The sequence below is a fragment of the Gnatocerus cornutus genome, chromosome 3 (genome assembly GCF_029298725.1).
Source record: "Gnatocerus cornutus isolate USDA-ARS CGAHR chromosome 3, icGnaCorn1.1, whole genome shotgun sequence".
NCBI lineage: Eukaryota > Metazoa > Arthropoda > Insecta > Coleoptera > Tenebrionidae > Gnatocerus > Gnatocerus cornutus.
Window position 1 is genome coordinate 19,065,612 of NC_142235.1, and position 26,547 is coordinate 19,092,158.

Here is a 26,547-nt window from a genome sequence, read left to right on the forward strand (position 1 = left end):
TCGTCGCTTACATTGGCCAATTTTCCCCACTCTTCGCTCGCTGCAAATTCAAAATGTTTCCCGAAAAACTCTGTTTACTTCATATCAACAGCACGTGAATTCACCTAATCGTCGCGTGTGCCCAACAAATTATCACCCACAGCTATAATAATGAAATTGTTTGTTATAAAGTGCTAACAAGTACTCAAAAGTGTCTTTCTAATTAACGATTTATCTTATTTTTTGACATAGTTACTATTTTCCTTTTATCGTACTCTTCAAGACAGTTGTTATCAGAGAGTTGTGCGAACCGTTTGTTTTTACTGTGGAGCAACGAACCGCCGATGTGCGTGTCAATGGGTTAAGAGAGAATTTTCTGAATGAAAATTAAGAGGTAAGTGCGGGGAAGCCCCTGAATTGAAAGAAACGGTCGTCGGGAAATGAGATTTTTGTGAGGTTTCGGGGAAAAACGGGGCTTTTGTTCGCGAATAACTTGGAAAATTGCCGCATATTATCGACTTTTGTTTTGTTAAAGAATCAATTACTATATTCTATCCGCAATAAACGTCATTGTTGTGCGGTAAAAAATTTAAACAAATTAATACAGTTAGTGAAATGAAATGAAAATAAGCGGAAAATAAAATTGTGCAATAATTAAGAATTTTTTGGAAACTGTTATTTGAAAAATTAGAAAAAGCGACCTACATTTGGTGCTTAAAAATAAACTAGGTGAGTCTTTATATTAATACTCCACTGCAATGCCATCTGCGATCTGAAGTAGGCAAAGATTTTAACATTGACATCAAAAATGTCAAGGACATCTTTTTGTAAAATTTATTCGCTGTTGATGGAGAACAGGGATCAATTTTTTTTTTAATTTAAAGTCGCTGATGTTGTTACCGTGGAAATAAAAAAGATAAAATAACAGCTATTAAAGTAAAAATAAAATTACGGCGGAAACTATAAATTAAAAATGTGTTTTTCGAAGTACATTTTTTAAATTTGATTTTTCCAATGAGAAAAACTTTTTACGTTTATTTTTAACATGAATTTAAAATTAGAAAAAAATTAACCCAACAGGTGCAAATTTTTACCTGTTAAAATGACACATTTTGAGCTTCCTAGGCTCTTTGATTTATTTTTCTCCTAATCTTTATATCTTTATTTAACTGTGTACTCTTGTCATATCAATCTGACGTGATTTCTCAACGACTGGATGTGATTGATGTTCGTTTTATATCCCGCAATATTTCAAAGATGTTTACCTATAACTTAATCATATTTGTGTTTATTTTTTGATATAACTGTAATGTTCAAAGATATTTGTCTTTCAACGTATTTAGTATTAAATAAAACTGGAAATGTGAACTGTTTTAATTAATTTAAATTAAATCATTCGATCAGTGAAAGAATTAAACAATGACGAATACCTGCCGATAATATAAATCGATTACGCATCTATTGTTTTATAGTTACGTAAGTTTTTAGAGTTTTTCCACGATTTTGCGATGATTGGAAAATCCAAATTGTATAGAATTTCCATCGATATAACGTATAATTAATTAATACTCTTTAAGAATGAATAAAATTCATATTTAAATAACCATATTTTTTTTTGTCAATTTCCAAACTTCTGAAATTTCCTTAAAATTATGTTCTACAATTTATTTTGCTTTGTATTACGTTTTAACAATTCGTTACATTTCATTATATTTTCAACATCGTACCAGGAAATTCTCTGAAGACTTACATTGACGAGGGCGAAAAATGGCGACCTTTCAGAGATTGATAAGAATTGAAACAATAAGATAAGAAACTGGTTTTGAAAACTAGCTACTAGAAGAATTAGTATTATTCCTTTAACACTAGAAAATTGCAAACAATTGACGGATGTCACTGCACTTTTTTCACTTTTTTTTTCAAATTAAAGAATATTCTAGAGTTACTACATCGTCACCGATTTATGACAGTCATTTCAATTTCTAAAGAGAATACCGATAATGAACCCTGTTACCCACTCGTTAAATATTACAATTACTGTCTAATTAAAGTACAATAATGGCAATGCCAACAAGAAAGAGTTGGAATTACAAAACTGTACAAATAAAACAATACGTGAAGTAAATTAAATATTTGTCTAACGATTTATGAAAAAAAATCCTACGTTGGTAATTCTGAAATTCGGATACTTGTCAAAATTGACTGAATTTTTGTAGGCGTTAAATTTAAAATGCGGCTCTGTGATTGGTCGTTCAGCAGATTGACAGGTATTTTATTACTACTTTGTTTTCCCTAATATTTTGCGATTAGGGGAAGAGCACCGAATATAGGATATAATTAAAATACTTGCTTTTAAATTGAATCAATGAAATTATTATTTATATTGAGTTTGAAATGTTTACTTTACGATCTATACGTTTAAATTGCAAAAAAATCCACGATTTTTATTTTATCGGCAAATATGTATTTTGTCATAAATTTTATGCTCGGTTTTGTGTCAAAATTTTTTATTTTCATGTTTCAAACCACATTTAGAAGAGTTTTTTTTCTCAAAACTTACTTTGCTCTATGATTGAGGTTAACTACAAATGTCATTTGAAAAATCTAAACCCACATTTATAATGAGGGGCAAATTTCTTTGACATTTCATAGCCACCCTTGATGCTAGAAACATTTATAAACACCTTGTATATCATTCAATTACATGGTTACTTAATATTGAATATCTACCAAAGTATCCAATATAATATCTACCAAAGTATCCAATATAAGGAATTTAGCATACTTTGTTTTGGAGAGAAAAATTCGGTCAAATTATTAATTTTTATTGATTTTTACTATAAAACAAACATTAAATATGATTTATTTACCCAATAACTCAAATTTTATAATAAATAAACGTATTTAACCCGCGCAAACAAAATATTTAAATTAGCACAAAAGTGCGAGGAGTCTATGGCTCGTTTTTCCAAACTGAGTTAGGGTGGTATCCAATGTTAGGCAACCATCCAATATTCGGTGCTCTTCCCCTACTAAAAAACGTGTCAGTTGCTTGTAGAGTCATCTATTAATCAAAATTGACACGTATCTATTATAGGTACCTAACTTATGCCTTTCTAATCCTTTTAATTCTAAAATTGTTTCTTTGTAAATTGGTCCTAAAATGTTCTAATGTCAAACAGGGCTACCAATCCACTTCAAATTCTGAAGGGTGCCTGATTAAATTGGGAGTTTACATGTTTCGATACAAACTACCTACTTGTAAAGTAACTAAATTCTCATTATTTTACGTAACGTGAAGATAGCGATAAGAAAAACTAGCAAAATATTCCACAATACCTGGAAAACTGCACTGCAAAGTACATAAATTCGGAAGAGGCTTTGGAATTTAAAATCGATTGGTAGCCCTGCAGATAACTGCGTTTGACATTTCAAAAATATCGTGAGATTTGTTTTACCCGAATTTCATCAGTTTTGCGATAGCCTCTATCAACTTTATTGCGTTGTTTGTAATTCTAGCATTTCAACATTGAAATAGAACGCAAAAACAAACGTCTTAGATCAGAAAATGCAACAAATAGCATCAAGACATGAATACAAAATCTGAGATAAACCTGCGCAGAATGTAAATAAATTAGAATGGATCAGTAAAAATAGACCTCAGATTGACCAGTAGTGTGACTAATGAGCACTTTCAACACAAAAAAATCAGTAATACCAATTTTGAAGTGAAAAAGTGTATGAAATTTTCTGGTTACGGTTGGTTTTAATGGTCACACTGGCATTTTTTATCTCTTAACCGCGGAACTCGACCACTTTGACGACAATCGTGAAACCTACACGCCACACTTTATTGTTATTTTTATTAGAATCCAACAGAGGTAACTGCTAAAAATACAATTTATATTAATATAAATGTGTTTACGGAAGATAAAGTGTCGGTGGCGACTTCAAAGTCGGCTCAAAATCAAACAATTCCATCAATTTCCAGAGCGAAGAAACTAGACGAATTGTAGACAAAGGTCGAAATTGAATGGAAGTTATTTTTTGCACGCTCAGCCGTGATCGAGGCCAGTGAAATAAACTTCTCCATTATATAATATTGATAAAATCCAAAAGCATTTCTTGCCAGGATCGATGAACACCGCATTCACTTCCAGTTGTGTTTTTTTTTCAAATTCTTCCATCGCGCAAATCACTCCTAGACCCACTCGGGGACTCGAGTCTCAGTTATTTTCCATAAGCGCAATAACTCACTCGCAAAACCATCAACAGGTGTCTTGAAAACGCATTCTTTGCAATTTACCACATACGACCCGAATCTAGACACGCTGCAATCGTTTTTATTAGCTGCGGTCGAAGCCCACTTCTGATCATTTCTGGCTTACATCCAACAGAAAAACAGTCTTCCTCTATTCCTGTAATGTCACCGCCTCGAAACGCCAAAACAATAGACCGTCGTCCTTGAACCGTCAATTTCAAATCAAATTTTGTCTTGCAGAACGTGACGATGGCGACTGAGAGCAAAGACAGCAAGGAAAGCCTGGAGGTCCCTCAGGACAAGGACCGGTATGGATTGGGATACCAGAATACTGTGGTAAGTGACAGTATTTTAAGTTGGCAAGTCCGGCGCGGGTTTTGTGACTTGATCGCGTTACCTGAGGCCGACACGTGATGTTGTCGGCACATGTGATTGGAAGGTCACTGAAAACCCTATAATTTTTGTTTTATATGTTGATAAGAAGTCAAGTTTTATATGCGCGGTATTTATAACTAGAATCGATCAAGTCGGCTTCGGAGCGGAAGTTTGCAAATTATATGCTTAGACATAATGAAGGAGTTTCCAGCCGTATTTCGCCTATTATGGAAATTGCAATTAAAGTTATAACAAATAATGGTCGAGTTTTTTGAGGAAAAAAACTCAAATTCTGTCGAAATCTCGGTTATTTGAGAACCAAACTCGAGTTATTGGTGCTCATTTTACGCAGAATCCAAGTACGTCAACAAATAACCGAATTAGAAGCGACTGAAGTTTGAAAAATCGAAAAAAAAATTGTTGGATTCTTGTAATTTTTCTGCTACGTCGACTGAAATTTGTGCTGCTTTTAATTTTACCGTTATCTTTCCAATCCCCTTAAATCATACGGTTTCAATTATGAAGACTTTACGGTCGGATAAGAATAACTTATGGGACGGATATAATTACCAAGGTCCTGGAATATTTTCATTTCAAATATGCCAACTGCATAAACATAAACGAGGATCTGTATCATTTCATCACGTTGGTAACTCCTTCAGAACCCCACCGTGGTCACTTTTATGTAACGATCGTTCGTCACTTCTGGTCTTGAACTTGAACAGCTGATTACTAACACTTCAAGGTCCATTTTACGCAGATTACTAAAAACCTGTCCGCAATTACGTTAATCATAACTCGTGATCTTGTTGTGTTTCCTCGTGAATTGAAAGTTTAATTTGTCAGACATAATATTTAGCACGTGAATGCGAATTTAATGAATTCGGGTCGTAAAAAAACGGATTGCCAGGTTCTTAATTTCGGTCAGCTTGGGTTTTTTGGGTTTTTCGATTTTACTCTTATTTTTCTTTTTTTTCCCAATTTTTTCTTTTGTCATCTTGCAATATCTGAGTTGTATTTCCACATTAATTTTGAATTGAGGATCAGTGGTGTCCAAGTTTTCACCTTTTTTTCTCTTGCAGCAGCTTTTTGCAACTTGAGGAGGATGTCATCAAAAGTAAGATTTTAAGACAGTCAATAGCTAGAGAAAAGTTCACTTTTTTAGCTGTTGCACCTTTTTATGTCTTTTTTTTGTTTACTTTTCCTTTAAGCACTGCTGTTCGTTTTTTGTTTAGGCGAAACCACAGTGCTACCAAGCGGTTCCAAAATCCAAAGCCTGTGAATTTTTATAGGTTGGCAACTGACATGTTAATTTCCCGACGGAAAGGCGTTATCAGGCGTACCAACATTAAATTTTAAATCTGTTATTCTTCATTATACTTTTGGTTTTAGAATTACAGAACTATAGATAATGAAAATACGAATAGTACCTATTATTACTAGAAAAAACTGGTTTCTCGGAAAAATTTCCATTTTAAAAATGTAAAATTCCAACTTCATCAATAAACAAAACAAATGCTGATGCCTTTTCCACGTGTAATTACACTAGTTTACAAGGTTTTATATCGCAGGATGAAAAGGGTTGAATCTAGAAGTTTTTTAAGGAGAATTCAAAACTGAAAAAAATTATCATGTTTGGTTTTTTACTTATACAGGGTGTCTCTTTCAATTGACTATAAGCTCATATTTCCATTTATTTTTGGAGAAAAATTTTGAATTATGGCACAATCATAGAAGGCCATGTGGTGCATCTTTTAAGACCACTACGCTTACTGTAAGTTGCCAACTCAGCCTACTGCGATTTTTTGAATAAAGGAATTTTTCAATATTTTGCTTCGAGTCAGAGATATGGATTAAAGTTGCTTATAATTAAATTTGAAGTTTTTACAGATTTTAGCCAAAAATTCAAATTTTAAATTTAAAAAATATCGCATCTTGCCAATCATTTTTTCTACAAATGAATACTTTTCTTCGCATAAATAAAAAAATCCGGTGAAAAATCCAGACGTGATAAAATTATGCTTAAATATTACATAACAAGTGCGGAAAGTGACCAATTTCGCACGAGTGTGAATGTAGATGCACGAGGCGTAAGTCGAGCGCAGATATTACACGAGTGCAAGAAAGACATTTTCCGGCGAGTTATGTACACTATTTTTCCTACGACCTTCCATCATCAGGGAGAAACCATAAGTTTCGACAATAGTTCATTTCTTATCTATCTAAATGTCATTTTTCTACGATTTCATATAAAAGTGACGCATTTTACATAGATAGATGGTTGATGTTTTCGTACATCCATTTATGAAAGTAAGTTACTACTGTGATATGAATATATCGCACAGATCTGTCAAAATTCTCTTGTCAGGAATGACCTAACAATTTATTTTTACCATTATGCATGTTCTTTTACAGTGAATCGTCTAGATATTTGAGACAAAAATTCAAAAATTAATTTTGATATAATTTTGTATAATTTAATCTCGGGATATAAGAAAAAATTTAAATTTCTAAACTAGTGTTATTACCGTGTTCGCGAGAGTTTTAAATTGCCGGTTAAAAGTGCAAAAACACGTCTAGACACAGGTCGATTAGAAAATCGCATTATATCAATGATTCCAATGATTGATGTGAAATTAAGTAATACAAATACGCATTCTGATATTTGGTTACAAAAACACAAGTTACCAACCTTGACTTATAATTAATTTTATAAGGGTTATAAAGTGTTGGAATGAGAAGCGGCTGCCACGTGCAATATGACATTGGTTGATTCGGAATCCTGTGGAAAGAAACCGAAGACAATTTTTTGCACAGAAATATTAGAATTGGTAATTTAGTATCTGGTTATAGCTAAAACTTTCGTCTCGATAACAAACTGGTAGTAGAAAAGTGGCAATCAGTGTAGTGGTTTTTTATGATTTTTTTTGATAAGATAATTTCAAGTACAAGACGTTGGATTGATTGAAATGAGTCAGTGCTACTGTATAAGAAAATAGGCCCCCGTTTTTGCTACCGTTCAAAGATAGGAGCTAAAATCAGACAAAGGCTTCTCTTCAGTTCAATGATCTAACATCTAACTATAGCTTACAAAGAGTTTTCGAATGTCAAATTGACCAAAGTCCTCCATTCTTTGTATTGTCTGGATGCCCTTTGAATTATCTGGTTCCTTACCTACTTCCAAACTTTTATGGATCTTATTGAATTGCAAAAATAAATACTCAGAAACCATGAATGAAGCTCCCATAAATTAGTATTGTTTCTAGAAAAACTTTATTTATCACCGGTTTTGTAACACACAAAGCAATTAAAAAACTTCATTCATTCACTTTACCAGTTATCTTCATTTTTACTTAATGTGATTTATCTGGATTTGTTGACCCAAATCCGGTCTTGTCGTTATTATGTTCGGAAACCTTGTAGTACTACCGGTCAATGTTAATACATAATCATGCAATTTTATTAGGTGCCAAACCACCAATTACTTTTTATAAAACCGATTAAACTATTTTTCAGGTTAATTGCTAGTTTTCTAGACCCAAAACGCTTTCTCTTTAAAATTAAATTTGAGTTTTGAAACAATGAAAACGGCGCCAATTGTCGCTGCCAAAACAGTTTTATTTTAGATTCAGGAATTAGAGGAATTGCCTGAAGATTATAATACACGCATATTAAGAGAGTTAATTGTTGATTCTAGGAAACCACTCTGCAGAAATTGATCGCGCGAAATTCCAGCTTGTGGAATATCGACGTCAATACGAGATGTCTCGTACCGCTCCTTTGCCTTTATTTATAACAATCAAGATTACCTATTTTCCACGGCTGCGTGTTTGGAAGTCGCGTGCAAACTCTTTTATTCGAAAAAATTGCGAAAAGGTCATGTATAAACACTCTAGCGTTATGTTTATTCGAATACTTAACATAAAGATAAGAAAATAACTATTTAAATGCCAGTAAAGACACTGTACGTTTCGTAATTGTACAAATAAAGGTGAATTTACACCGAACAGGTGATGGTAATTTGTTATTATTATTATTATTCACTCCTACAATTTGTCAAGGTTAAGTTATGTAAGTTGCGCGCAGGGACGTATTGCTGGTGGCCTACACGCAAGGCAAACCAGTGGCGGCGTTGAGAGGGGGATTTGGGAAAATACGAGTTTTGCACGTGGGAGTAGGTAAATAGAGCAATCAATCACTTGGAAATGATAACATTCATCAAGAGTTGTTGCACTTGACATAAAATGTACGTCCAGTAATTATCGGTTGGAAATCGTGTTTTGATGTCTTGAGGCACGTGACAGTGAGGTCCGAGTTTTTTTGGAACTTTTGAAATTTGAGAAACAAATAGGTGCTCATTTACGCAGAATTTCACGCAGAATCCAGATCTGGGATTGAAATTCAAATCCGATAACAAATAACTAAGTTATGGCCGATCAAAGTTTCGGAAAGTTGATTTTCATTTTTCTCATTTTTCCTAATTTTTAAAGTTAAATATCTCGGAAACTATTTGAGATATTGAGATGCGGTTTGCGCCATCGTTTTTCTCGGCTTATTTTACGGTAGAAAATGTTCTCAAAAGCCCAAAATTCGCTAGTGGATTTTTCGCGAAGAAAAAATCCGACTCAAACGATGAAAATTTTTCATTTTTTTAATTTTTGCCCATAACTCGTAAACTATTTGTTTGATCGATCTCAAATTTGGCCAGTAGATAGATTTCGAGCTCCTCTTTCGACTGATGTATAATTCAATGCTATTAAACGTCGTTTTCATTTTGAAAACATTGGTTGAAAATCACCCTAAAATGACGTCTTCAAGACAGTTTTTGGCCAATACCTCGTTTACGTATCAAGCAAACTCAACAAATTTGGGCCCATTTTACGCAGAATGTCACGCTGAATCCAAAAACATGAGAATTTTCCAATTTTCATCAACAAATAACTGAGTTATGGTCATTTGAATTTTTGGGTTGTCGCCAGAAGGCCAAATTTTTGAAGGTTCAAAACAATTCGTGCTCGATATCTCGGAAATTATTTCAGATACTGAGATGCGGTTTGCGCCATCGTTTTTCTCGCGATTTTTTACATAAAATATAGTTCTTAGATTTTTCCAAAGTCGAAATTTGCAAATTTTCGCGAAAATTCATGACTAAAACTATGGCCAAATTTCTGATATCGATATCTCGCTAATTTTTTAGAGTAACCTCAAGTTATTATACATCAGTGTACGCAGAATTTTCCGCAGATTCCAAATCTGGGATTTAAATTCAGATCCGACAACAAATAACTGAGTTATGGCCAATCAAAGTTTAGAAAAGTTGATTCTCATTTTTTTTTCATTTTTCGTAATTTTTAAAGTTAAATATCTCGGAAATTATTTGAGATATTGAGATGCGGTTTGCGCCATTCTTTTTCTCAGCTCATTTTACGTAAGAAAATGTTCTCAAAAGCCCAAAATTGAATAGTCGATTTTTTGCGAAAAAAAATTGCGACTCAAACGATGAAAATTTTTAATTTTTTTTATTTTTGGTTATAACTCGTAAACTATTTGTCCGATAGATCTCAAATTTGGCCAGTAGATAGATTTCGAGCTCCTCTTTCGACTGATGGGTAATTCAATGCTATTAAACGTCGTTTTCATTTTGAAAACATTGATTGAAAATCACCCTAAAATGATGTTTTCAAAACAGTTTTTGGCCAATACCTCGTTTATTTATTAAGCAAACTCAACAAATTTGGGTCTCATTTTACGCAGAATTTTACGCTGAATTCAAAAATATCATAATTTTTTAATTTTTGTTAACAAATAACCGAGTTATGGCCGTTTGAAATTTTGGGTTTTTGCCAGAGGGCCAAATTTTCGAAGGTTCAAAACAATTCATGCTCGATATCTCAGAAACTATTTCAGATATTGAGATGCGGTTTGCGCCATCGTTTTTCTCGCAATTTTTTACATAAGAAACAGTTCTTTGATTTATCCTCAAACGAAATTTGCAAATTTTCGCGAAAATTCATGACTAAAACTATGGCCAAATTTCTGATATCGATATCTCGCTTATTTTTTAGAGTAAACTTAAGTTATTATACATCAGTGTACGCAGAATTTTCCGCAGATTTCAAATCTGGGATTTAAATTCAGATCCGACAACAGATAACTGAGTTATGGCCGATCAAAATTTCGAAAAGTTGATTTTCATTTTTTCTCATTTTTCCTAATTTTTAAAGTCAAATATCTCGGAAACTTTTTGAGATATTGAGATGCGGTTTGCGCCATCGTTTTTCTCAGCTCATTTTACGTCAGAAAATGTTCTCAAAAGCCCAAAATTCACTAGTCGATTTTTTGCGAAAAAAAATTGCGAGTCAAACGATGAAAATTTTTAATTTTTTTTATTTTTGGCCATAACTCGTAAACTATTTGTCCGATAGATTTAGCCAGTAGATAGATTTTGAGCTCCTCCTTCGACTGATGTATAATTCAATGCTATTAAACGTCGTTTTCATTTTGAAAACATTGATTGAAAATCACCCTAAAATGACGTCTTCAAAACCGTTTTTAGCCAATGCCTCGTTTATTTATTAAGCAAACTCAACAAATTTGGGCTCATTTTACGCAGAATGTCACGCTGAATCCAAAAACATGAGAATTTTCAATTTTCCTCAACAAATAACTAAGTTATGGTCGTTTGAATTTTTGGGTTGTCGCCAGAGGGCCAAATTTTTGAAGGTTCAAAACAATTCGTGCTCGATATCTCGGAAACTATTTCAGATATTGAGATGCGGTTTGCGCCATCGTTTTTCTCGCGATTTTTTACATAAGAAATAGTTCTTTGATTTTTTTACAGACGAAATTTGCAAATTTTCGCAAAAATTCATGACTAAAAATATGCCAAACTTCTGATTTCGATATCTCACTTATTTTTTAGAGTAAACTTAAGTTATTATACATCAGTGTACGCAGAATTTTCCGCAGATTTCAAATCTGGGATTTAAATTCAGATCCGACAACAGATAACTGAGTTATGGCCGATCAAAGTTTCGGAAAGTTGATTTTCAATTTTTTTCATTTTTCGTAATTTTTAAAGTTAAATATCTCGGAAACTATTTGAGATATTGAGATGCGGTTTGCGCCATTCTTTTTCTCGGCTCATTTTACGTTAGAAAATGTTCTCAAAAGCCCAGAATTTGATAGTCGATTTTTTGCGAAAAAAAATTGCGACTCAAACGATGAAAATTTTTAATTTTTTTTATTTTTGGCCATAACTCGGAAACTATTTGTCCGATAGATCTCAAATTTGGCCAGTAGATAGATTTCAAGCTCCTCTTTCGACTGATGTAAAATTCAATGCTATTAAACGTCGTTTTCATTTTGAAAACATTGATTGAAAATCACCCTAAAATGATGTTTTCAAAACAGTTTTTGGCCAATACCTCGTTTATTTATTAAGCAAACTGAACAAATTTGGGTCTCATTTTACGCAGAATTTTACGCTGAATTCAAAAACATCATAATTTTTTAATTTTTGTCAACAAATAACCGAGTTATGGCCGTTTGAAATTTTGGGTTTTTGCCAGAGGGCCAAATTTTCGAAGGTTCAAAACAATTCATGCTCGACATCTCAGAAACTATTTCAGATATTGAGGTGCGGTTTGCGCCATCGTTTTTCTCGCAATTTTTTACATAAGAAACAGTTCTTTGATTTATCCTCAAACGAAATTTGCAAATTTTCGCGAAAATTCATGACTAAAACTATGGCCAAATTTCTGATATCGATATCTCGCTTATTTTTTAGAGTAAACTTAAGTTATTATACATCAGTGTACGCAGAATTTCACGCAGATTTCAAATCTGGGATTTAAATTTAGATCCGACAACAAATAACTGAGTTATGGCCGATCAAAGTTTCGGATAGTTGATTTTAATTTTTTCTCATTTTTCGTAATTTTTAAAGTTAAATATCTTGGGAACTATTTGAGATATTGAGATGCGGTTGGTGCCATTCTTTTTCTCGGCTCATTTTACGTTAGAAAATGTTCTCAAAAGCCCAAAATTCAATAGTCGATTTTTGCGAAAAAAAATTGCGACTCAAACGATGAAAATTTTTCATTTTTTTTATTTTTGGCCATAACTCGTAAACTATTTGTCCGATAGATCTCAAATTTAGCCAGTAGATAGATTTTGAGCTCCTCTTTCGACTGATGTATAATTCAATGCTATTAATCGTCGTTTTCATTTTGAAAACATTGATTGAAAATCACCCTAAAATGATGTTTCCAAAACAGTGTTTGGCCAATACCTTGTTTATTTATTAAGCAAACTCAACAAATTTGGGTCTCATTTTACGCAGAATTTCACGCTGCATCTAAAAACATGATAATTTTTGAATTTTTGTCAACAAATAACCGAGTTATGGCCCTTTGAAATTTTGGGTTGTCGCCAGAGGGCCAAATTTTTGAAGGTTCAAAACAATTCGTGCTCGATATCTCGGAAACTATATCAGATATTGAGATGCGGTTTGCGCCATCGTTTTTCTCGCGATTTTTTACATAAAATATAGTTCTTAGATTTTTCAAAAGTCGAAATTTGCAAATTTTCGCGAAAATGTATGACTAAAACTATGCCAAACTTTTAATATCGATATCTCGTTAATTTTTTAGAGTAACCTCAAGTTATTATACATCAGTGTACGCAGAATTTTCCGCAGATTCCAGATCTGGGATTTAAATTCAGATCCGACATCAAATAACTGAGTTATTGCCGATCAAAGTTTAGAAAAGTTGATTTTCATTTTTTTTCATTTTTCGTAATTTTTAAAGTTAAATATGTCGGAAATTATTTGAGATATTGAGATGCGGTTTGCGCCATTCTTTTTCTCAGCTCATTTTACGTTAGAAAATGTTCTCAAAAGCCCAAAATTGAATAGTCGATTTTTTGCGAAAAAAAATTGCGACTCAAACGATGAAAATTTTTAATTTTTTTTATTTTTGGTTATAACTCGTAAACTATTTGTCCGATAGATCTCAAATTTGGCCAGTAGATAGATTTCGAGCTCCTCTTTCGACTGATGGGTAATTCAATGCTATTAAACGTCGTTTTCATTTTGAAAACATTGATTGAAAATCACCCTAAAATGATGTTTTCAAAACAGTTTTTGGCCAATACCTCGTTTATTTATTAAGCAAACTCAACAAATTTGGATCTCATTTTACGCAGAATTTTATGCTGAATTCAAAAATATCATAATTTTTTAATTTTTGTTAACAAATAACCGAGTTATAGCCGTTTGAAATTTTGGGTTTTTGCCAGAGGGCCAAATTTTCGAAGGTTCAAAACAATTCATGCTCGATATCTCAGAAACTATTTCAGATATTGAGATGCGGTTTACGCCATCGTTTTTCTCGCAATTTTTTACATAAGAAACAGTTCTTTGATTTATCCTCAAACGAAATTTGCAAATTTTCGCGAAAATTCATGACTAAAACTATGGCCAAATTTCTGATATCGATATCTCGCTTATTTTTTAGAGTAAACTTAAGTTATTATACATCAGTGTACGCAGAATTTTCCGCAGATTTCAAATCTGGGATTTAAATTCAGATCCGACAACAGATAACTGAGTTATGGCCGATCAAAATTTCGAAAAGTTTATTTTCATTTTTTCTCATTTTTCCTAATTTTTAAAGTCAAATATCTCGGAAACTTTTTGAGATATTGAGATGCGGTTTGCGCCATCGTTTTTCTCAGCTCATTTTACGTCAGAAAATGTTCTCAAAAGCCCAAAATTCACTAGTCGATTTTTTGCGAAAAAAAATTGCGACTCAAACGATGAAAATTTTTAATTTTTTTTATTTTTGGCCATAACTCGTAAACTATTTGTCCGATAGATCTCAAATTTAGCCAGTAGATAGATTTTGAGCTCCTCCTTCGACTGATGTATAATTCAATGCTATTAAACGTCGTTTTCATTTTGAAAACATTGATTGAAAATCACCCTAAAATGACGTCTTCAAAACCGTTTTTAGCCAATGCCTCGTTTATTTATTAAGCAAACTCAACAAATTTGGGCTCATTTTACGCAGAATGTCACGCTGAATCCAAAAACATGAGAATTTTCAATTTTCCTCAACAAATAACTAAGTTATGGTCGTTTGAATTTTTGGGTTGTCGCCAGAGGGCCAAATTTTTGAAGGTTCCAAACAATTCGTGCTCGATATCTCGGAAACTATTTCAGATATTGAGATGCGGTTTGGGCCATCGTTTTTCTCGCAATTTTTTACATAAGAAACAGTTCTTTGATTTATCCTCAAACGAAATTTGCAAATTTTCGCGAAAATTCATGACTAAAACTATGGCCAAATTTCTGATATGGATATCTCGCTTATTTTTTAGAGTAAACTTAAGTTATTATACATCAGTGTACGCAGAATTTTCCGCAGATTTCAAATCTGGGATTTAAATTCAGATCCGACAACAGATAACTGAGTTATGGCCGATCAAAATTTCGAAAAGTTTATTTTCATTTTTTCTCATTTTTCCTAATTTTTAAAGTCAAATATCTCGGAAACTTTTTGAGATATTGAGATGCGGTTTGCGCCATCGTTTTTCTCAGCTCATTTTACGTCAGAAAATGTTCTCAAAAGCCCAAAATTCACTAGTCGATTTTTTGCGAAAAAAAATTGCGACTCAAACGATGAAAATTTTTAATTTTTTTTATTTTTGGCCATAACTCGTAAACTATTTGTCCGATAGATCTCAAATTTGGCCAGTAGATAGATTTCGAGCTCCTCCTTCGACTGATGTATAATTCAATGCTATTAAACGTCGTTTTCATTTTGAAAACATTGATTGAAAATCACCCTAAAATGACGTCTTCAAAACCGTTTTTAGCCAATGCCTCGTTTATTTACTAAGCAAACTCAACAAATTTGGGCTCATTTTACGCAGAATGTCACGCTGAATCCAAAAACATGAGAATTTTCAATTTTCCTCAACAAATAACTAAGTTATGGTCGTTTGAATTTTTGGGTTGTCGCCAGAGGGCCAAATTTTTGAAGGTTCCAAACAATTCGTGCTCGATATCTCGGAAACTATTTCAGATATTGAGATGCGGTTTGCGCCATCGTTTTTCTCGCGATTTTTTACATAAGAAATAGTTCTTTGATTTTTTTACAGACGAAATTTGCAAATTTTCGCAAAAATTCATGACTAAAAATATGCCAAATTTCTGATATCGATATCTCGCTTATTTTTTAGAGTAAACTTAAGTTATTATACATCAGTGAACGCAGAATTTTACGCAGATTCCAAATCTGGGATTTAAATTCAGATCCGACAACAGATAACTGAGTTATGGCCGATCGAAGTTTCGGAAAGTTGATTTTAATTTTTTTTTAATTTTTCGTAATTTTCAAAGTTAAATATCTCGGAAACTATTTGAGATATTGAGATGCGGTTTGCGCCATTCTTTTTCTCGGCTCATTTTACGTTAGAAAATGTTCTCAAAAGCCCAAAATTTGATAGTCGATTTTTTGCGAAAAAAAATTGCGACTCAAACGATGAAAATTTTTAATTTTTTTTATTTTTGGCCATAACTCGGAAACTATTTGTCCGATAGATCTCAAATTTGGCCAGTAGATAGATTTCAAGCTCCTCTTTCGACTGATGTATAATTCAATGCTATTAAACGTCGTTTTCATTTTGAAAACATTGATTGAAAATCACCCTAAAATGATGTTTTCAAAACAGTTTTTGGCCAATACCTCGTTTATTTATTAAGCAAACTTAACAAATTTGGGTCTCATTTTACGCAGAATTTTACGCTGAATTCAAAAACATCATAATTTTTTAATTTTTGTCAACAAATAACCGAGTTATGGCCGTTTGAAATTTTGGGTTTTTGCCAGAGGGCCAAATTTTCGAAGGTTCAAAACAATTCATGCTCGATATCTCAGAAACTATTTCAGATATTGAGATGCGGTTTGCGCCATCGTTTTTCTCGCAATTTTTTACATAAGAAACAGTTCTTTGATTTATCCTCAAACGAAATTTGCAAATTTTCGCGAAAATTCATGACTAAAACTATGGCCAAATTTCTGATATCGATATCTCGCTTATTTTTTAGAGTAAACTTAAGTTATTATACATCAGTGTACGCAGAATTTTCCGCAGATTTCAAATCTGGGATTTAAATTCAGATCCGACAACAGATAACTGAGTTATGGCCGATCGAAGTTTCGGAAAGTTGATTTTAATTTTTTTTTAATTTTTCGTAATTTTCAAAGTTAAATATCTCGGAAATTATTTGAGATATTGAGATGCGGTTTGCGCTATTCTTTTTCTCGGCTCATTTTACGTCAGAAAATGTTCTCAAAAGCCCAAAATTCAATAGTCGATTTTTTGCGAAAAAAAATTGCGACTCAAACGATGAAAATTTTTAATTTTTTTTATTTTTGGTTATAACTCGTAAACTATTTGTCCGATAGATCTCAAATTTAGCCAGTAGATAGATTTCGAGCTCCTCTTTCGACTGATGGGTAATTCAATGCTATTAAACGTCGTTTTCATTTTGAAAACATTGATCGAAAATCACCCTAAAATGATGTTTTCAAAACAGTTTTTGGCCAATACCTCGTTTATTTATTAAGCAAACTGAACAAATTTGGGCTCATTTTACGCAGAATTTTACGCTGAATTCAAAAACATCATAATTTTTTAATTTTTGTCAAGAAATAACCGAGTTATGGCCGTTTGAAATTTTGGGTTGTCGCCAGAGGGCCAAATTTTTGAAGGTTCAAAACAATTCGTGCTCGATATCTCGGAAACTATTTCAGATATTGAGATGCGGTTTGCGCCATCGTTTTTCTCGCAATTTTTTACATAAGAAACAGTTCTTTGATTTATCCTCAAACGAAAGTTGCAAATTTTTGCGAAAATTCATGACTAAAACTATGGCCAAATTTCTGATATGGATATCTCGCTTATTTTTTAGAGTAAACTTAAGTTATTATACATCAGTGTACGCAGAATTTTCCGCAGATTTCAAATCTGGGATTTAAATTCAGATCCGACAACAGATAACTGAGTTATGGCCGATCAAAATTTCGAAAAGTTGATTTTCATTTTTTCTCATTTTTCCTAATTTTTAAAGTCAAATATCTCGGAAACTTTTTGAGATATTGAGATGCGGTTTGCGCCATCGTTTTTCTCAGCTCATTTTACGTCAGAAAATGTTCTCAAAAGCCCAAAATTCAATAGTCGATTTTTTGCGAAAAAAAATTGCGACTCAAACGATGAAAATTTTTAATTTTTTTTATTTTTGGTTATAACTCGTAAACTATTTGTCCGATAGATCTCAAATTTGGCCAGTAGATAGATTTCGAGCTCCTCTTTCGACTGATGGGTAATTCAATGCTATTAAACGTCGTTTTCATTTCGAAAACATTGATCGAAAATCACCCTAAAATGATGTTTTCAAAACAGTTTTTGGCCAATACCTCGTTTATTTATTAAGCAAACTCAACAAATTTGGGTCTCATTTTACGCAGAATTTTACGCTGAATTCAAAAATATCATAATTTTTTAATTTTTGTTAACAAATAACCGAGTTATGGCCGTTTGAAATTTTGGGTTTTTGCCAGAGGGCTAAATTTTCGAAGGTTCAAAACAATTCATGCTCGATATCTCAGAAACTATTTCAGATATTGAGATGCGGTTTGCGCCATCGTTTTTCTCGCAATTTTTTACATAAGAAACAGTTCTTTGATTTATCCTCAAACGAAATTTGCAAATTTTCGCGAAAATTCATGACTAAAACTATGGCCAAATTTCTGATATGGATATCTCGCTTATTTTTTAGAGTAAACTTAAGTTATTATACATCAGTGTACGCAGAATTTTCCGCAGATTTCAAATCTGGGATTTAAATTCAGATCCGACAACAGATAACTGAGTTATGGCCGATCAAAATTTCGAAAAGTTGATTTTCATTTTTTCTCATTTTTCCTAATTTTTAAAGTCAAATATCTCGGAAACTTTTTGAGATATTGAGATGCGGTTTGCGCCATCGTTTTTCTCAGCTCATTTTACGTCAGAAAATGTTCTCAAAAGCCCAAAATTCAATAGTCGATTTTTTGCGAAAAAAAATTGCGACTCAAACGATGAAAATTTTTAATTTTTTTTATTTTTGGTTATAACTCGTAAACTATTTGTCCGATAGATCTCAAATTTGGCCAGTAGATAGACTTTGAGTTCCTCTTTCGATTGATGTACAATTCAATGATATTAAACGTCGTTTTCATTTTGAAAACATTAATTAAAAATCACCCTAAAATGATGTTTCCAAAACAGTTTTTGGCCAATACCTCGTTTATTTATTAAGCAAACTGAACAAATTTGGGCTCATTTTACGCAGAATTTCACGCTGAATTCAAAAACATCATAATTTTTTAATTTTTGTCAACAAATAACCGAGTTATGGCCGTTTCAAATTTTGGGTTGTCGCCAGAGGGCCAAATTTTTGAAGGTTCAAAACAATTCGTGCTCGATATCTCGGAAACTATTTCAGATATTGAGATGCGGTTGGCGCCATCGTTTTTCTCGCGATTTTTTACATAAAATATAGTTCTTAGATTTTTCAAAAGTCGAAATTTGCAAATTTTCGCGAAAATGTATGACTAAAACGATGCCAAACTTCTAAAATCGATATCTCGCTTATTTTTTGGAGTAAACTTGCGTTATTATACATCATTTCACGCCGAATTTTCCGCAGATTCAAAATCGACAACAAATAATTAAGTTATGGCCGATCAAAGTTTCGGATAGTCAATTTTCATTTTTCCCAAAAACGCAAAAATTTTTAATTGTCGTCGACTTAGAACTTACTTAGAACTTTCCTACGTCAACAAATAACTGACTTAGAAGCCATTGAATGTCGTCAAATAACGATGATAATAAAACAATAATTAGGTAATTCAAAAAAAAAAAGATAAAAAAAGTGCTTTTTTATTGTAGCCTGGTGAAAAACAATACTGAAAGGAAGTAACAGTTGAACGAACAGGATTTGTCGTTAAAAGACAACAACTTAGTTCCGGAACTGCTTTAACTAGTCATAATTAAGTAACCAAAAAAAGTTGTCACATAAGAAAACTGGCAAATCCAACACTACTTTTCATTTTTGTACAAGTTGGTAGCACTGTTATGTAATCCATTGCATATCAAACCGCACATCTACCAACCCACTAAAATTCCAAACTTGATTAATCAACTTTGTTTAACAGCTTCCGTTTAATTGACGCGTGGTAATTCCTCAGTCTTATTAAACGGCCATTCCAAATCTTCGATAACTGCACATTACAATCAATTGACTAGATCGAATGACGTCACCACAACATCTTCATCACTCTTCACCTCCGTTACATTATGTAATCAACATTTCATTGAGCCGTTGATCATTCTTATTAAAGTGTGTGGTGACACGGCCAGCGACTGTCTCAATTGGATAATGCAGCAAAAGTCAATTGGCAAATTACCTCGTCGCGTCTACGACATCAGTTTCCTCTTCTTCCTTTTCTTCCTTCCATTTCTCGAGTCTTTACGTGCGTCTTCTTACAAATCGTTATCAATTGCGGCCTCTTTTTCCTCACAAGTCCTCGTCCAAGCACTGCGAAAAGGTCACGATTTTTGACATTTCGTGTTAAGTTGATTCTTTCGTGATGGACGAGCCTTCAATGAGCGAAGCACAATTCGGCGAAGCTGACCCTCAATCGGTTGATAAAGAATGGGAGGAATTTGCGAAATTAGTGGAAAAGAAGAAGCAGCGTCAGGAGCAGGCCTTCTATCCGTTTCCCCCAGAGGAAGATTACGTCAGTACGCTTGTAAGGAAAATTTGTGGAAATATCGTCAATTATAATGCGATACTTAATGAAAAGCGCTTGGACTTTTGCCAACATTCGCACTTCACATCTTCGGGTAAATAAACTGAGAGCGTTTATTTTTATAGATGTATGGACGGTACAGTCGGCAATTGGGGGAATTCGCAAAGTTAGAGGGACTGCGGCAGGCCGAGAAACGAAGACTTAAGGAAGAAAAGGCTCGGAAGAAGGAACTCAGAGGGTACCAAGGTGATTTCCATTTCTCTTCACTCAACAGAGGTTACCTCTTGGTGTTGTTTCAGGGAAACTGGCCAAGGCTGTATCATTCCTATGGAAGCACACGTTCGCTCGACTTGGAGAAGACTGGGTCTTCCTGGCTCTCCTCGGCGTCATCATGGCGTTTCTAAGCTTCATAATGGACAGAGGCATCTCCTTGTGCAACTGGGCTCGAATTTGGCTTTACAACGACCTCACCGGACAACCACTAGCTCAATACGCCGCGTGGGTTTCCCTCCCAGTCTGCTTGATCCTCTTCAGCGCCGGCTTTGTCCACTTGGTCGCACCACAATCCATAGGTAACCCCTCTGTGTTTTTACTCATCTAACACCTTCCCCCAGGTTCTGGTATCCCGGAAATGAAGACAATCCTCCGTGGAGTCGCTCTCAAAGAATACCTCACTTTTCGCACCCTCGTAGCCAAAGTAGTGGGTCTCACCGCCGCGCTTGGAAGCGGCATGCCCTTCGGAAAAGAAGGCCCTTTCGTCCACATAGCTAGCATCTCAGCAACACTTTTGAGCAAACTCGTCACCGGTTTTCAAGGAATCTACGAGAATGAGAGTCGCACCACGGAGATGTTGGCGGCTGCTTGTGCCGTTGGAGTCGGAAGCTGTTTCGCCGCCCCCGTTGGCGGCGTGCTCTTCAGTATCGAAGTCACCACGGTTTACTTCGCCGTGAGGAACTACTGGCGAGGGTTCTTCGCGGCGGTGTGTGGGGCCACCATCTTCCGACTTTTGGCGGTGTGTTCACTTTTTTATGTCTCTTAATTGCACGATATTAGTTATTTGTGTACCAAGGCCAAAAAGTTGTTCTTTTTTGGCCGAGCCTTTTTTTAATGGCCCACATACAAGTTTTTTTTAATTAATTTTTATTTATGATTTATTGATTTAATCAGTTATAACAACTGAATAATTGGAAATGTTTTTGTATCCTTCAGAAAAGTTCATATTTTCTTTATTTACATTTGCAGTTTCGGCATTTGGGGGTAATGTCGGTATCTTGATGTAATATGCAAAACTATGGATAGATGGCGCCACCATAGATCGGCCAGAAAAGACTTACTTTTAGGCCGCTTTTAAGTCCCAAAAATCCCATTTTCAGTTAAAGTCGCCTAAAAAAACTATTTTCTCCAGGTTTGGTTCGACGGCGCGGACACCGTAACAGCCCTCTTCAAGACCAGCTTCCAGATGGAGTTCCCTTTTGACCCGCAGGAGCTCTTCGTCTTCGCTTTGATCGGCGCGATCTGCGGCCTCGGAGGCGCTTTCTACGTTTGGGTCCATCGCCAGTACGTAATGTTCATGAGGAAAAGCAAGACCATCAATCGTTTCTTACAGAAGAAGTAAGTGTTGACTTGTTTTACTCTTCTCAAGTTAGCAAACCATGGAAATAGTTTGGACGTTTTTCCAGTCGATTTCTTTATCCGGCCATCGTAAGCCTGTTGGTGTCGAGTGTTACGTTTCCGTTGGGTTCTGGAAGGTACTTTGCGGGGGATTTGACCGGGCATCAACAAGTTATGGACTTCTTCAGCAACTTCACTTGGACTAACACCAACCTGACGGCGGACCAACACAATTTGGTCAAGCATTGGCAGACGCCGCATTCGGGGGTGTTTGTTAGTCTGATTAGTTTCACCGTCTTCACGGTGAGTAGCACGCCACTGTCTTTAAATAACACTAGTTTACAAATTTAATTTTTTTTGACATCCGGACAAAAATCCATTGGGCATAATTTTTCACAGGATTTTTTTGTGTATTCGTAGGAAAGCATTCATTTCTGGGTAAAATGATTCGCAAGATGCGATATTTTTTAAATTTAAAATTTGAATCTGTAAAAACTTCAAATTTGATTATAAGCGACTTTGTATCCATATTTTAATCTGACGCGAAGCAAAATAATGAAAATCTCTTCTATTCAAAAAATCGCAGAAGGCTGAGTTTGCAACTTACAGTAAGCGAAGTAGCCTTAAAAGATGTACCATATGGCCTTCTATGACTGTGCCAAAATTCAAAAAATTTCTCCAAAAATAAACGGAGCTATGAGCGTGTAGTCAATTAAGAGAGACACCCTGTATAAGTAAAAAAGTTTTCAGTTTTGAGTTCTGCTAAAAAACTCTTTTAGATTCAAACCTCTTCGTGGGATATAAAACCTTGTAAACTGTGCAATCGGCCTTGCAGTTGTTTTTTATGTTGGTAGCGCTACTTTTTGACGTCTGTCAAATTTTTAGTTAATAATTCATCATTATTCTACTCATAAAATAAACTCAGAGTTACGAGCCAAACAATGTGGGCTAATAAATTCAATATGTAAGCTCAAAAGCATGAAAACAGAGTCAGCGAGATTGTTTATTCGTTGATAATAATAAATTATACTGCGATGATTCACTTAAAGATCGCAACGGCTGTGTTTTTCCAACAAAACAAGGAGGCGTTCGACGTGGGAGATCCTTTTTGTTTCGATTAACTGTTCATAAATAACAGTGCTGCCAACACATCTGTGACATCCAGCCCCCTAGATTAAGTGGGAAATTTTGACCAAAACCCGGAAGAATCGGACTTTCCGATAAATGCGACTGATAGCATAAAACGCTTTTTGACTTAGTATAAACTTATATTAGACTTCCTCTATTAACTACTTTAAGAAGAAAACAAATGAGCGTTTTGCGTGCAAGTTTTTCTTCATTTTTTTTTTTCTTAATGTGTCGGAAATTGATAAAGAAAGATTACATCACTGTATAACACACTCAATCAAAGGAAAAAAAAAGATAAATAGATATTTACATAACAACAACGGAAAGTGACCAATTTCGCACGAGTGTAAATGTAGATGCACGAGGTGCAAGCATAGTGCAGATATTACACGAGTGCAAGAAAGACACTTTCCGACGAGTTATGTACACTATTTTTCCTACGGCCTTTATCATCAGGAAGAAACCATAAGTCTTGACAATAGTTCATTTCTATATTCTAAATGTCATTTTTCTACGACCTCATATAAAAGTGACGTATTCCACATAGTTAGATGGTTGATGTTTTCGTACATCAATTTACGAAAGTAAAAGTCACTAGTGTGATATGAATATAGCCGCACAGACCTGTCAAATTTGATTTGTCAGAAACGACCTAACCAATTCATTTTTACCATTATGCGTGTTGTTTTAGAGTGAATCGTCTAGATATTTGAGACAAAAATTCAAGAGTTACATTTGTATTTCAAAATAACTGTCAATTTTGACAGGTCTGTGGGGACATATTCATATCAAACTAGTGACTTTTACTTTCGGAGTCATTTAACCGTGTGGAAAATGCCACTTTCGTATGGACTAGTAGAAAAAATAAGTTTCGCCATTTTACAGTTTGACGCTACAGATAACAGTAGTACCAACCTATTTTCGAACTAGAAAGCCTCCTAAATTTTGCTTTAAACTTAACGTTTATCGGAAAAAGGAGAATGTGCTTCACTCGACACCCAAGCCTGGCAAATATTTAGAAAACTCTCCATGTTTGTATTTAAGAAACAAGCTATGCAAAACAATCGAGTTCATATGGGCGTGGTCAAGACATAATAAATAAAAACCCTAATTTTTAGTAACTTGTCAACCTTCTTGTAGCTGTTGAAATAACCGCAAATGTAAACAAGTTATAAATACGTTTGATTTGTTATTATTTTTGGTGCGAATGAAAGGTTGCACGTATTTTTAATATTCTGGAGTTATTTTAAACCCAAATCAAAAGACGATTAAACTAAAAACGCGAATTTTATTTGAAGTCAGGGTCAAGGATAATTTTTATGGCTGTATTCAATTTACGTTTTATTTTATGGCCTGAATAATGCCGCATTTTTCCAGTTCTTCTTCAGCATCATCTGCTCAACCATTCCCGTCCCCAGCGGCAGTTTCATCCCCGTTTTCAAAATCGGCGCCAGTTTCGGCCGCATCGTGGGCGAACTCATGCACCTGTGGTTCCCTAGCGGCTTACGCTACGGGGGCCAAGTCGCCACAATCATCCCTGGTGGCTACGCCACTGTCGGAGCGGCAGCCTTCAGCGGCTCTGTAACGCACACTATTTCCGTATCTGTAATAGTTTTCGAAGTAACGGGGCAAATCACCCACATCATCCCCATTATGATAGCAGTGCTCATCTCCAACGCCATCGCCAGCTTGCTGGGCCCCAGTATCTACGACTCCATCATCCTTATAAAGAAGTTGCCGTATCTGCCGGATTTGTTGCCCAGCAGTAGCGGGATGTATGATGTGTACGTGGAGGACTTCATGGTGCGGGATATTAAATACATCTTCAATAATATGACGTACGAGCAGCTGAAGAGTCTTCTGAAGGAAAACAGGAGGTTGCAGAGTTTTCCGTTGGTGGACAACCACGAGAATATGGTTCTTCTAGGTGAGTTACTGGTACTGTTTTGTGGTACTAAAGACGATGTCCAGGTTCCATCCCCCGTTTGCAACTCATCCAACTCATCGACCGCCAAATCGGTCGCGAGAGACGTCTGCAAGTCGCTGCGATCCGACAAAGAGAAGCGGAGGAGCGCGCGAGGGAAGAAGCCGAGAAGAAAGCGGAAGAAAGAAAGAGGCGACCATCGCGGTTTCAAGTCGTACCGGCGCCGGACGTCCTTGGGATGAAACAAATGTCTGAAAATCAACTGAACGTTGACAAACCCACGTATCATCCGGTTTTTGGTAGCCAACCGAAGAAGTCCATCTTGAAGAAGACCAACTCCTTCACGCTTAAAGGATTCAGTCCTTTTATGTCGACGAGTCCTGGTTCCACCCCGTACACTACAGTGACAGGCGCGGAGAGTAGGATAAGAATCGCGTTTGAAGCGATCTTCAGGAAGAGTGCTCAACTGCAAGATGTTGAGAACAATGAGAGTTCGCCGGTGTTGAGCACCGCTGGAGGGTCGATGGAGAATAAAGTGCAGATTATTCCAATGAGTCCGACGACGTCGAAGAAGGTGCAATTGGTGAGTAGACTTCTTTGGGGTGGTAACAAAAAACAGATAATTCGTGGTGATGTTTTTGTCATGCGTAGCGCCTCAACCTCTGGCCGAAGAAAAAGATGAAGATCGAGGTACCACTTAGCGTAACTCACTTTTTGCACCAACGCACGCTTTTCTTAACCTTTCTGTTTCTTTCTCTAATTTGTTTTGGTTTTTAGCCCCGCGAGCGAGTCTGCGACATGTCGCCCGAAGACCAACGGACTTGGGAGGAGGAACAAATGCAACACCCTGTAGATTTCTCATCGTGTCACATCGACCCAGCGCCGTTCCAACTGGTCGAAAGGACATCTCTCCTCAAAGTCCATTCCTTGTTTTCAATGGTGGGAGTCAACCACGCTTATGTAACAGCCATCGGGAAGCTGGTAGGAATCGTGGGTTTGAAAGACTTGAGGAAAGCCATCGAGGACGCAAACAGCGGCCATCTTCCTCCTCATGGGATCGAAATGACTTCTAATGGTAACGTTGCTCACACCGCCAGTGACAACGTTGATTCAGACAACGAAGCCACGCAGACGTTGGTGTCGAAAGTCTGATTCTGATACAGGGGGATCAAATAAATTGTTTATCTACTTGATAGGAGTCAGTGAAGACAGCCAGTTGGATAAAAAATTTAATTGATCGCACTGTATATGTAATGTGATAAGAACTGCAACTATATTCTAGTGATTTTTATTTGTTGATTCGTGATAGAGTAAGGAACTTTAATTTAAGAAGAAATGATATTAAATGAAGATAATAAAGTTTATGACAGTCCTGCGTTTGTTTAGCTAATCCCATGTCA

General features: G+C 35.1%; 1 protein-coding gene across 4 annotated transcripts; it reads left to right on the forward strand.

The window, feature by feature from the left end:
• Positions 1-83: 83 nt before the first annotated feature.
• Positions 84-26,388, forward strand: ClC-a (chloride channel protein 2). Of its 4 annotated transcripts, none has more exons than XM_088032086.1 (10): positions 84-373; positions 4,481-4,576; positions 20,610-20,730; positions 20,784-21,056; positions 21,099-21,496; positions 21,890-22,095; positions 22,164-22,398; positions 24,601-25,150; positions 25,195-25,730; positions 25,925-26,388. In XM_088032086.1, the coding sequence occupies exons 2-10, from the start codon at positions 4,490-4,492 to the stop codon at positions 26,297-26,299; spliced, it is 2,781 nt and encodes a 926-aa protein (XP_087888212.1). In that variant the 5' UTR covers positions 84-373; positions 4,481-4,489; the 3' UTR covers positions 26,300-26,388. The 4 variants fall into 4 exon arrangements, with proteins under 4 accessions (XP_087888212.1, XP_087888213.1, XP_087888214.1 ...); XM_088032088.1 differs by lacking the exon at positions 84-373 and adding an exon at positions 5,698-5,732 and having other exon boundaries at positions 4,496-4,576; XM_088032087.1 differs by lacking the exon at positions 84-373 and having other exon boundaries at positions 4,407-4,576.
• The last annotated feature ends 159 nt before the right edge of the window (positions 26,389-26,547 follow it).

Coding starts and splice junctions, on each gene's coding strand:
- ClC-a (XM_088032084.1), top strand. CDS start 20,323: ATGGACGAGCCTTCAATGAGCGAAGCACAATTCGGCGAAGCTGACCCT. Junction 20,731..20,783: donor GGAACTCAGAGGGTACCAAG/GTGATTTCCATT, acceptor GTGTTGTTTCAG/GGAAACTGGCCAAGGCTGTA. Junction 21,497..21,889: donor CCATCTTCCGACTTTTGGCG/GTGTGTTCACTT, acceptor TATTTTCTCCAG/GTTTGGTTCGACGGCGCGGA.